The sequence below is a fragment of the Mustelus asterias genome, chromosome 9 (genome assembly GCF_964213995.1).
Source record: "Mustelus asterias chromosome 9, sMusAst1.hap1.1, whole genome shotgun sequence".
Classification (NCBI taxonomy): Eukaryota; Metazoa; Chordata; class Chondrichthyes; order Carcharhiniformes; family Triakidae; genus Mustelus; species Mustelus asterias.
Window position 1 is genome coordinate 77,809,015 of NC_135809.1, and position 13,017 is coordinate 77,822,031.

Consider the following 13,017-nt stretch of genomic DNA (forward strand, 5'->3'; position numbering starts at 1 on the left):
ATTCATAACCAGAAACACAAACCACACCATCAGCTTCAAAACCAGAAACATGAACCACACCATCAACTACATAACCAGAAACACAAACCACACCATCAGCTTCATAACCAAATACAACAAACCACACCATCAGCTTCTTAACCAGAAACACAACAAACCACACCATCAGCTTCATAACCAAACACAACAAACCACACCATCAGCTTCATAACCAAACACAACAAACCACACCATCAGATTCATAACCAGAAACACAAACCACACCATCAGCTTCATAACCAAACATAAAAAAACCACACCATCAGCTTCCTGACCAAGCCCAACAAACCACACCATCAGCGTCATAAGCAGAAACACAACAAACCACACCATCAGCTTCATCATCAAACACAAAAAACCACACCATTAGATTCATAACTAGAGGATCAGAAGGACCTTGGGGTCCAGGTCCATAGGACTCTAAAATCGGCCCCGCAGGTGGAGGAGGTGGTTAAGAAGGCGTATGGTGTGCTGGCCTTTATCAATCGAGGGATTGAGTTTAGGAGTCCGGGAATAATGATGCAGCTATATAAGACACTCGTCAGACCCCACTTGGAGTACTGTGCTCAGTTCTGGTCGCCTCATTACAGGAAGGATGTGGAAAAGATTGAAAGGGTGCACAGGAGATTTACAAGGATGTTGCCTGGATTGAGTGGCATGCCTTATGGGGATAGGCTGAGGGAGCTCGTTCTTTTCTCCTTGGAGAGACGTAGGATGAGAGGAGACCTAATTGAGGTAAATAAGATGTTGAGAGGCATAGATCGGGTGGACTCTCAGAGGCTTTTTCCCAGGGTGGAAATGGCTGCTATGAGAGGACACAGGTTTAAGGTGCTGGGGGGTCGGTACAGGGGAAATGTTAGGGGGAAGTTTTTCACACAGAGGGTGGTGGACGAGTGGAATCGGCTGCCATCAGTGGTGGTGGAGGCAAACTCAGTAGGGTCTTTTAAGAGACTCCTGGATGAGTACATGGGCCTTAATAGGATGGAGGGTTATAGGTAGGCCTAGAAGGGAGGGATATGTTCGGCACAACTTGTGGGGCCGAACGGCCTGTTTTGTCCTGTAGTATTTCTATGTTTCTATAAACAGAAACACAACAAACTACAAGATGAGCTTCATAACCAGAAACACTACAATCCACACCATCAGCTTCATAACCAAACACAACAACCTGATGCGCGATATAACTCACGAGGCTAGAGGTACTCGGGGAAATAAAGGCTTTTATTGACTACAACAATAGAGCTACCATATATAATACACGATCCCAGACTAAAGGGTCCCAGACAGAGCAGTGACCTTTATACCTCTCCCAGGAGGCGGAGCCCGACTGGGATGTACCATAAGAACTATATTACAGGTAGAACAGCCCAACCCTAACCCCAACAGTAACATCTAGAACAGCCCAACCCTAACCCCAACAGTAACATATATACAGACTCATAGTACTGGCCAGACCCTGGCTCAGTACTACCTGGTGGGAACCAACAATGGTTCACCACACAACCCACACCATCAGCTAAATAATCAAACACAACAAAGCACAACATCAGCTTCATGACCAGAAACATGAACCACACCATCAGCTTCAACACCAGAAATACAACAAACCACACCAGCAGCTTCCTGACCAAGCCCAACAAACCACACCATCAGATTCATCATCAAACACAACAAACCACACCATCAGATTCATCATCAAACACAACAAACCACACCATCAACATCAGAAACAGAAATCCAACAAACCACCAACACCTTCATCACCAGAAACACAACAAACCACACCATCAGCTTCAGAACCAAACACAACAAACCGCACCATCAGATTCATAACTAGAAACACAACAACTCACACCATAAGCATCATAACCAGAAAAAAAAACCACACCATCAGCTTCATAAACAGAAACACAGCAAACTACACCATCACCGTCATAACCAGAAATCCAACAAACCACCAACAGCTTCATAACCAGAAACACAACAAACCATACCATCAGCTTCAGAACCAGAAAGAAAACAAACCTCAACATCAGCTTTCTAACCAGAAACACAATAAACCAAACCAGCAGCTTCCTGACCAAGCCCAACAAACCACACCATCAGATTCATCATCAAACACAACAAACCACACCATCAGCTTCAAAACCAGAAACACAACACACCACACCATCAGCTAAATAATCAAACACAACAAAGCACAACATCAGCTTCATGACCCGAAACATGAACCACACCATCAGCTTCAACACCAGAAATACAACAAACCACACCATCAGATTCATCATCAAACACAACAAACCACACCATCAGATTCATCATCAAACACAACAAACCACACCACCAACGTCATAAACAGAAATCCAACAAACCGCACCATCAGATTCATAACTAGAAACAAACCACACCATCAGATTCATAACTAGAAACAAACCACACCATCAGCCGCATAAGTGAAAACACAACAAACCGCACCATCAGCTTCATAACCAGAAACACAACAAACCGCACCATCGGCTTCATAACCAAACACAACAAACCGCACCATCAGCTTCATAACCAGAAACACAACAAACCGCACCATCAGCTTCATAACCAGAAACACAACAAACCGCACCATCAGCTTCATAACCAAACACAACAAACCGCACCATCAGCTTCATAAACAAAAACACAACAAACCGCACCATCAGCTTCATAACCAGAAACACAACAAACCACACCATCAGCTTCATAACCAGAAACACAACAAACCACACCTTCGGCTTCATAACCAAACACAACAAACCACACCATCAGCTTCATAACCAGAAACACATCAAACCGCACCATCAGCTTCATAACCAGAAACACAACAAAGCACACCATCAGCTTCATAACCAAACACAACAAACCGCACCATCGGCTTCATAACCAAACACAACAAACCACACCATCAGCTTCATAACCAGAAACACAACAAACCGCACCATCAGCTTCATAACCAGAAACACAACAAACCGCACCATCAGCTTCATAACCAGAAACACAACAAACCGCACCATCAGCTTCATAACCAAACACAACAAACCGCACCATCAGCTTCATAACCAAACACAACAAACCGCACCATCAGCTTCATAACCAGAAACACAACAAACCGCACCATCAGCTTCATGACCAGAAACACAACAAACCACACCATCAGCTTCATAACCAGAAACACAACAAAGCGCACCATCAGCTTCATAACCAGAAACACAACAAACCGCACCATCAGCTTCATAAACAAACACAACAAACCGCACCATCAGCTTCATAACCAAACACAACAAACCACACCATCAGCTTCATAACCAAACACAACAAACTGCACCATCAGCTTCATAACGAAACACAACAAACCACACCATCAGATTCATAACCAAACACAACAAACCGCACCATCAGCTTCATAACCAAACACAACAAACCGCACCATCAGCTTCATAAACAAAAACACAACAAACCGCACCATCAGCTTCATAAACAAACACAACAAACCACACCATCAGCTTCATAACCAAACACAACAAACCGCACCATCAGCTTCATACACAAAAACACAACAAACCGCACCATCAGCTTCATAAACAAACACAACAAACCGCACCATCAGCTTCATAACCAAACACAACAAACCGCACCATCAGCTTCATAACCAAATACAACAAACCACACCATCAGCTTCATAACCAGAAACACAACAAACCACACCATCAGCTTCATAAACAAAAACACAACAAACCACACCATCAGCTTCATAAACAAACACAACAAACCGCACCATCAGCTTCATAAACAAAAACACAACAAACCGCACCATCAGCTTCATAACCAAATACAACAAACCACACCATCAGCTTCATAACCAGAAACACAACAAACCGCACCATCAGATTCATAACCAGAAACACAACAAACCGCACCATCAGCTTCATAACCAAACACAACAAACCGCACCATCAGCTTCATAACCAAATACAACAAACCACACCATCAGCTTCATAAACAAAAACACAACAAACCACACCATCAGCTTCATAACCAGAAACACAACAAACCGCACCATCAGCTTCATAACCAGAAACACAACAAACCGCACCATCGGCTTCATAACCAGAAACACAACAAACCGCACCATCAGCTTCATAACCAGAAACACAACAAACCACACCATCAGCTTCATAACCAGAAACACAACAAACCGCACCATCAGCTTCATAACCAGAAACACAACAAACCGCACCATCGGCTTCATAACCAGAAACACAACAAACCGCACCATCAGCTTCATAACCAGAAACACAACAAACCACACCATCAGCTTCATAACCAGAAACACAACAAACCACACCATCAGCTTCATAAACAAACACAACAAACCACACCATCAGCTTCATAACCAGAAACACAACAAACCGCACCATCAGCTTCATAACCAAACACAACAAACCGCACCATCGGCTTCATCACCAAACACAACAAACCACACCATCAGCTTCATAAACAAAAACACAACAAACCACACCATCAGCTTCATAACCAGAAACACAACAAACCACACCATCAGCTTCATAAACAAAAACACAACAAACCGCACCATCAGCTTCATAACCAAACACAACAAACCGCACCATCAGCTTCATAACCAGAAACACAACAAACCACACCATCAGCTTCATAACCAGAAACACAACAAACCGCACCATCAGCTTCATAACCAGAAACACAACAAACCACACCATCAGCTTCATAAACAAAAACACAACAAACCGCACCATCAGCTTCATAACCAAACACAACAAACCGCACCATCAGCTTCATAACCAGAAACACAACAAACCGCACCATCGGCTTCATAACCAGAAACACAACAAACCACACCTTCGGCTTCATAACCAGAAACACAACAAACCGCACCATCGGCTTCATAACCAGAAACACAACAAACCGCACCATCAGCTTCATAAACAAAAACACAACAAACCGCACCATCAGCTTCATAAACAAAAACACAACAAACCGCACCATCAGCTTCATAAACAAACACAACAAACCACACCATCAGCTTCATAACCAAACACAACAAACCGCACCATCAGCTTCATAACCAAATACAACAAACCACACCATCAGCTTCATAACCAGAAACACAACAAACCACACCATCAGCTTCATAACCAGAAACACAACAAACCACACCATCAGCTTCATAACCAGAAACACAACAAACCACACCATCAGCTTCATAACCAAACACAACAAACCACACCATCAGCTTCATAACCAAATACAACAAACCACACCATCAGCTTCATAACCAGAAACACAACAAACCGCACCATCAGCTTCATAACCAAACACAACAAACCACACCATCAGCTTCATAACCAAACACAACAAACCACACCATCGGCTTCATAACCAAACACAACAAACCACACCATCGGCTTCATAACCAAACACAACAAACCACACCATCGGCTTCATAACCAAACACAACAAACCACACCATCGGCTTCATAACCAAACACAACAAACCGCACCATCGGCTTCATAACCAAACACAACAAACCACACCATCGGCTTCATAACCAAACACAACAAACCACACCATCGGCTTCATAACCAAACACAACAAACCACACCATCGGCTTCATAACCAAACACAACAAACCACACCATCGGCTTCATAACCAAACACAACAAACCGCACCATCGGCTTCATAACCAAACACAACAAACCACACCATCAGCTTCATAACCAAACACAACAAACCACACCATCAGCTTCATAACCAAATACAACAAACCACACCATCAGCTTCATAACCAAATACAACAAACCACACCATCGGCTTCATAACCAAACACAACAAACCGCACCATCAGCTTCATAACCAAATACAACAAACCACACCATCAGCTTCATAACCAAACACACAACAAACCAGACCATCAGCTTCATAACCAAGCAGAACAAAACAAGCTGAGGACATTGGTGCTATTTCTAATAGGGGTGGCAGCTCAGACAAAGTTCCTTAAACACCTCTTTTTTTGCAACGATTTGCCCTTCTGCCTTAAGACCCCATGCAGCAATTTTTTATTTCTTACCTTGATGCTGTTCCTAAAGCCGTTATCCAGGCTTGGAAGATTCCTGCTAAGAATGAAAATGGATTTTTTCTGGTAATCACAAAATACATCAGTGGCAAAATGATTCCTCCATGGATGATGAGCCCAGTGATTACTGTCACCATGTACATTCCCAGTTGTCTAGCAACGACCTCCAAGTCTTTAATGGCCACAATCTTTCCACAAATCAGACAGGCAATACCGAAGGGAGAATACCTTCATAATGTAAAGGAAACATCAAAGGTGAGAACTCAGAAAGCAACTTCAAAGATTAGCACTTGGCCTGCCTGCCTGTCATGGCTCAGTGGCATACAGTATTCTGACCCATGGGTTCAAGTTTCAACTGAAGGACTTGAGTATCAAATATCTCGTACTGATGAAATGTTGCACTGTCAGAATTGCCATCTTTCTGGTGAGATTTTAAATTGAAGTCCTGTCTACCATCTCAGGTGTGTCAAAGAGAGCAGAGGAGTTATCCCCATCAAAAACATCTGCTCCTTAATTAATTGTTGTTTGATGGAATTTTTCGTTGGCATGGCTCATCTGGACTAATATTAAAACAGCTAGTGCATTTACCACAGGTTTGAATGGATATGTGTCCATCACCCATTTTTAGATGGTCCAGTTAAAGCCAGCCAGTACTTTTGGAATATTCCTCTGACAAAAAATTGTCATACCTGGAGACCAGTTGGCATAACAGGAAGATGTCCCACTGGATGTCTGCACATGAAGTTCTCACACTTTTTCCAGTTCTTCAGCCCTTTTGGTTCATTGAGGTAATGATTAATATCTAAAGCCTTCATGAAGGTTAAATTAAATCTCAGATTCAAGTGTAGGCCATGGTTCAATGGTAGCATTCTTGCTCTGAGGCACAAGGTTCTGGGTTGCATAACTTGAGTGCAAAAATCTAGTTTGACCCTCCAGTTCAGTACTGAGTAAGAAGTGCAGTGTAAAAGCTGCGTTCTTTGGATAAGATGTTAGAGCAAGGCACAATCTATGATCTCAGGTGGTAGATCATGTTTGACCAATCTATTAGAGTTTTTCGAGGAGGTTACCAGGAAAGTGGATGAAGGGAAGGCGGTGGATGTTGTCTACCTGGATTTCAGCAAGGCCTTTGACAAGGTCCCTCATGGGAGGTTAGTTAGGAAGGTTCAGTCGCTAGGTATACATGGGGAGGTAGTAAATTGGATTAGACATTGGCTCAAAGGAAGAAGCCAGAGAGTGGTTGTGGAGGATTGCTTCTCTGAGTGGAGGCCTGTGACTAGTGGTGTGCCGCAAGGATCGGTGTTGGGTCCATTGTTGTTTGTCATCTATATCAATGATCTGGATGATAATGTGGTCAATTGGATCAGCAAGTTTGCTGATGATACAAAGATTGGAGGTGTAGTGGACAGTGAGGAAGGTTTTCAAAGCTTGCAGAGGGATTTGGACCAACTAGAAAAATGGGCTGAAAAATGGCAAATGGAATTTAACGCAGACAAGTGTGAGATATTGCACATTGGAAGGACAAACCAAAGTAGAACGTACAGGGTAAATGGTAGGACTCTGAAGAGTGCAGTTGAACAGAGGGATCTGGGAATACAGGTACAGAATTCCCTAAAAGTGACGTCACAGGTGGATAGGGTCGTAAAGAGTGCCTTTGGTACATTGGCCTTTATAAATCGGAGTATCGAGTATAAAAGTTGGAGTGTTATGGTAAGGTTATATAATAAGAATCTCCACATCAAGGTTATATAAGGCATTGGTGAGGCCGAATTTGGAGTATTGTGTACAGTTTTGGTCACCTAGTTACAGGAAGGATGTAAATAAGGTTGAAAGAGTGCAGAGAAGGTTCACAAGGATGTTGCCGGGACTTGAGAAGCTGAGTTACAGAGAGAGATTGAATAGGTTGGGACTTTATTCCCTGGAGCGTAGAAGATTGAGGGGAGATTTGATAGAGGTGTATAAGATTTTGATGGGTATAGATAGAGTGAATGCAAGCAGGCTTTTTCCGCTGAGGCTAGGGGAGAAAAAAACCAGAGGGCATGGGTTAAGGGTGAAAGGAGAAAAGTTTAAAGGGAATATTAGTGGGGGCTTCTTCACGCAGAGAGTGGTGGGAGTGTGGAATGAGCTGCTGGATAAAGTGGTAAATGCGGGGTCACTTTTAACATTTAAGAAAAACTTGGACGGGTTCATGGATGAGAGGGGTGTGGAGGGATATGGTCCAAGTGCAGGTCAGTGGGACTAGGCAAAGAATGGTTCGGCACAGACAAGAAGGGCCAAAGGGCCTGTTTCTGAGCTGTAATTTTCTATGGTTCTAGGTAGATATAAAAGACCTTGTGGACTATGTGAAGCTGAACATAAGAACATAAGAAATAGGAGCAGGAGTAGGCCATCTAGCCCCTCGAGCCTGCCCCGCCATTCAATAAGATCATGGCTGATCTGAAGTGGATCAGTTCCACTTACCCGCCTGATCCCTATAACCCCTAATTCCCTTACCGATCAGGAATCCATCTATCCGTGATTTAAACATATTCAACGAGGTAGCCTCCACCACTTCAGTGGGCAGAGAATTCCAGAGATTCACCACCCTCTGAGAGAAGAAGTTCCTCCTCAACTCTGTCCTAAACTGACCCCCTTTTATTTTGAGGTTGTGCCCTCTAGTTCTAGTTTCCTTTCTAAGTGGAAAGAATCTCTCCATCTCTACCCTATCCAGCCCCTTCATTATCTTATAGGTCTCTATAAGATCCCCCCTCAGCCTTCTAAATTCCAACGAATACAAACCCAATCTGCTCAGTCTCTCCTCATAATCAACACCCCTCATCTCCGGTATCAACCTGGTGAACCTTCTCTGCACTCCCTCCAAGGCCAATATATCCTTCCGCAAATAAGGGGACCAATACTGCACACAGTATTCCAGCTGCGGCCTCACCAATGCCCTGCACAGATGCAGCAAGACATCTCTGCTTTTATATTCTATCCCCCTTGCAATATATGCCAACATCCCATTTGCCTTCTTGATCACCTGTTGCACCTGCAGACTGGATTTTTGCGTCTCATGCACAAGGACCCCCAGGTCCCTCTGCACAGCAGCGTGTTGTAATTTCTTTCCATTTAGATAATAATCCAATTTGCTATTATTTCTCCAAAGTGAATAACCTCACATTTGTTAACGTTATACTCCATCTGCCAGATCCTCGCCCACTCACTCAGCCTGTCCAAATCTCTCTGCAGACCTTCTACGCCCTCCACACGATTCACTTTTCCACTTATCTTTGTGTCGTCTGCAAACTTTGTTACCCTACACTCAATCCCCTCCTCCAGATCGTCTATATAAATGGTAAATAGTTGAGGCCCCAGTACCGATCCCTGCGGCACGCCACTAGTTATCATCCGCCAACCAGAAAAGCATCCATTTATTCCGACTCTCTGCTTCCTGTCGGATAGCCAATCCCCAATCCACGCTAACACCCTACCCCCAACTCCGTCTGACCCATTCTTCTTCAGCAACCTTTTGTGAGGCACCTTATCAAATGCCTTTTGGAAATCCAAAAACACCGCATCCACCAGTTCCCCTCCGTCAACCGCACTAGTCACATCTTCATAAAAATCCAACAAGTTCGTCAAGCACGACTTTCCCCTCATGAATCCATGCTGCGTCTGCTTAATCGAACCATTCTTATCCAGATGGCCTGCTATTTCTTCTTTAATGATGGATTCCAGCATTTTCCCAACTACAGACGTTAAGCTAACCGGCCTGTAGTTACCCGCCTTTTGTCTATTTCCTTTTTTAAACAGCCGCGTAACATTAGCCGTTTTCCAATCCGCCGGCACTACCCCAGAATCCAACGAATTTTCATAAATAACCACTAACGCATCCGCTATTACCTCTGACATTTCTTTCAGTACCCTGGGATGCATTCCATCCGGGCCCGGGGATGCATTCCATCCGGGAGAATAGAAGTAATGTCCAGTGTCCTGAATATTTAACCCCAAATCATTATATTATCACAAAAAAAATCAGCTGGTCATGAACAGGTTTGTGGAAGCTTGTTGTGTGAAATTGAAACATTTCCTCCATTACATTAAAGCCTACATTTCAGAAGTACTTTATTTGTTGTCAAGTATTTTGAGATGTCTGGTGATTGTGAAAAGCACTATTATAAAGGCAAGTTTTTCTTTAAGTTAAGATGCTTAGCCAGGGTTTGTAATATATACAGAGCTAGAAAGGTGTTCAGGATTTTAATTTTGTTATCCAAGAGATACAAGCCAAATGCTTTGCAATGAAGTAAAGTTTGCTTTGCAGATTCTTCCCATTAGTATCAACCATTTATTCTTAATAAAACTGATTTATAATTTATAAAGGCTCATATTATTCCAATATCTAAAGTCAGATCACAAGAAGGCAACTGTCAATTCAATGAATTCATTGCAGGATTGAGGATTCTTGGTCATCCCCTGGATGTGCTGCGTGTATAAAGACACACTCTGGTTCATACTGCACAAGGGTTCCATACAAGAGTTGTCTTACTGAGCGGAAAGAAACATCTGATGAAAGTTTTAAAAAAAGAATAACAGAGCTCATAATTTAATCAAGCAGCTTGGAACAATCACTGAGGTTAGTCTTTAAATTACCATATGCTATGGCTGAAGTATTGTGAAGCAAACAATGAAGTTTTATGAGACTCAAAGAAGATTTGGGCTGTGTCAAATCGACTAGTGATCACAACACAGTTGAATTCAGTTAGGAAATGTTTTTATTCTTTCACGGGATGTTGGTAGTGCTGACTAAGACAGCATTTTTATTGCTGCTCCCCAATTGCCCTAGAGAGGCTGGTGGTGAGCAACCTTCTTGAACCATCCCAACCCGTAGCGCTGTTAGGAAGTCCAGGGGTGTGACCCAGTCACAAGAGAGGGAACAGTGATGTGATTCCAGGTCGGGAAATTGTGTGGCTTGAAGAAAAACTTGAACGCAGTGGTCTTCCCATGCATCTGCTGCCCTTGTCCTCCTAGGTGGTAGAAGTCGCAGGTTTGGCAGGTGCTATCAAAGGAGACATGATGAGTTGCTGCAGTGCATCTTGTAGATGATACACACTGCTGGCACTGTGCATTAGTTGTGAAGGGAGTGGATGTTGGAGGCAGCAGATGAGGTGCCAATCAAGTGGGCAGCCTTGTCCTTCATGATGTTCAACTTCTTCAGTATTGTTGGAGTAGCACTCATCCAGGCAAGTGGAGAATATTCCATCACATTTCTGACTTATAGACTGTGGATAGGCTTTGGGGAATCAGCAGGTGAGTTACTCTGCTCATGATTCCTAGCCCCTAACCTGCTCTTGTAGCCACAGTATTTGCATGGCTAGTCCAGTTCAGTTTTTGTTCAATGGTAACCCCCAGGATGTTGATAGTGGAGAATTCAGTGAAGCTAATGCCATTGAATCTCAAAGTGAGGCAGATAGATTCCCTCTTGCTGGAGATGGTCATTGCCTGGCACCTGCATGGTGTGAATATAGGATCAGATATAGGCCATTCAGCCTCTACAACCTGCGCCATCTACACTTCAGTTCCATTAACCAACCTTTGCTCAATTTCCTTTGTTAACCTTACCAACAAAATATTCACTTGTTTTATTCTTTCATGGTATGAGGGCATCACTGGCCTGGCTAGTATTTGTTGCCCATCCCTATTTATCATTGAACTGAGTAGTTTCCTAGGCCACTTCAGAGGGCAGTTCAGAGTCAACCACATTGTTGAGGTTCTGAGGGTCTCAGGCAGACCAGGTCAGGGAAGGACAGCAGATTTCCTTCCCTAAAAGACGTTAGTGAACCAGATGGATTTTTATAACAACCAATGATGGTTTCATGGTCACCATTACTAAGATTAGCTTTATATTCCAGATTGATTAATTGAATTTAAATTCCACCAGCTGCCATGGCAGGATTTGAATCCATGTCCCCAGAGCATTGGCACAGTGATGTTACCACTATGCTACCATCTTCCCACAAAGGGCTTAAATGAACTAGCTTTAATGTTAGGACTATGGCTGATTATTGCATAGATTAACAATATACAGCACCAAAACAAGCCATTCAGCCCAACTAGTCAATGCTCATCTCAAATCTCTTAGCCTACTACATCGAACTCAATAAAAGCAAGTTACTGTGGATCTGGAATCTGAAACCAAAAGAGAAAGTGCTAGAAAATCTCAGCAGATCTGGCAGCATCTGTAAAGAGAGAAAAGAGCTGATGTTTCGAGTCCAGATGATCCTTTGTCAAAGCTAAAAGGCACAGAAAGTGGGAGATATTTATACTGCAGGGTGAGGGAATGAAAGATGAGTCAGAGCCACAGAAACAAGGGGAAAGGCTGCTAATGGCAGTCCAGAGAGAGACTAGAAGGTGTGAATGGCCGAATGGCAGAGAAACTGAAATCAGACAGTAGGCTGTGACAGGTGAAGATGTAGGGAGAGGGGGGGAGATGGATGGGAGAGGTAAAATTGAGAAAAAGGGGGAAAGGGGCAGCAAAGGGGGAAGAAAAGGTAAGAAATGGGGGGGATAAAATGGGGGAAAGAGTGAGGAGGAAGAAAAATAAAGGCAAGTAAAAAGTAAAAAGTAGAGAACAGTTAAAAATTAAATAAGATGAAAACAAAGGGGTCGAGGTGGAGTAGAGCTAATTATCTGAAGTTGTTAAATTCGATGTTGAGACCAGAAGGCTGTAACATGCCTAACTAGAAGGTGAGATGTTGCTCCTCCAGTTTGCGTTGAGCTTCACTGGAACATTACAGCAGACCAAGGACAGACATGAAGGCATGGGAGCAGGATTGTGTGTTAAAATTGCAAGCAACGGGAAGG

At 43.2% G+C, this 13,017-nt stretch overlaps 1 protein-coding gene across 1 annotated transcript in view; it reads right to left on the minus strand.

The window, feature by feature from the left end:
• The window catches only part of LOC144499144 (excitatory amino acid transporter 2-like), a 148,691-nt gene that overhangs the window by 13,671 nt on the left and 122,003 nt on the right, over positions 1–13,017 (minus strand). Inside the window, exon 7 of the mRNA XM_078221224.1 lies at positions 6,175–6,408. Coding sequence (XP_078077350.1) covers positions 6,175–6,408 — 234 coding nt within the window. The remainder of the gene's footprint in view (positions 1–6,174; positions 6,409–13,017) is intronic.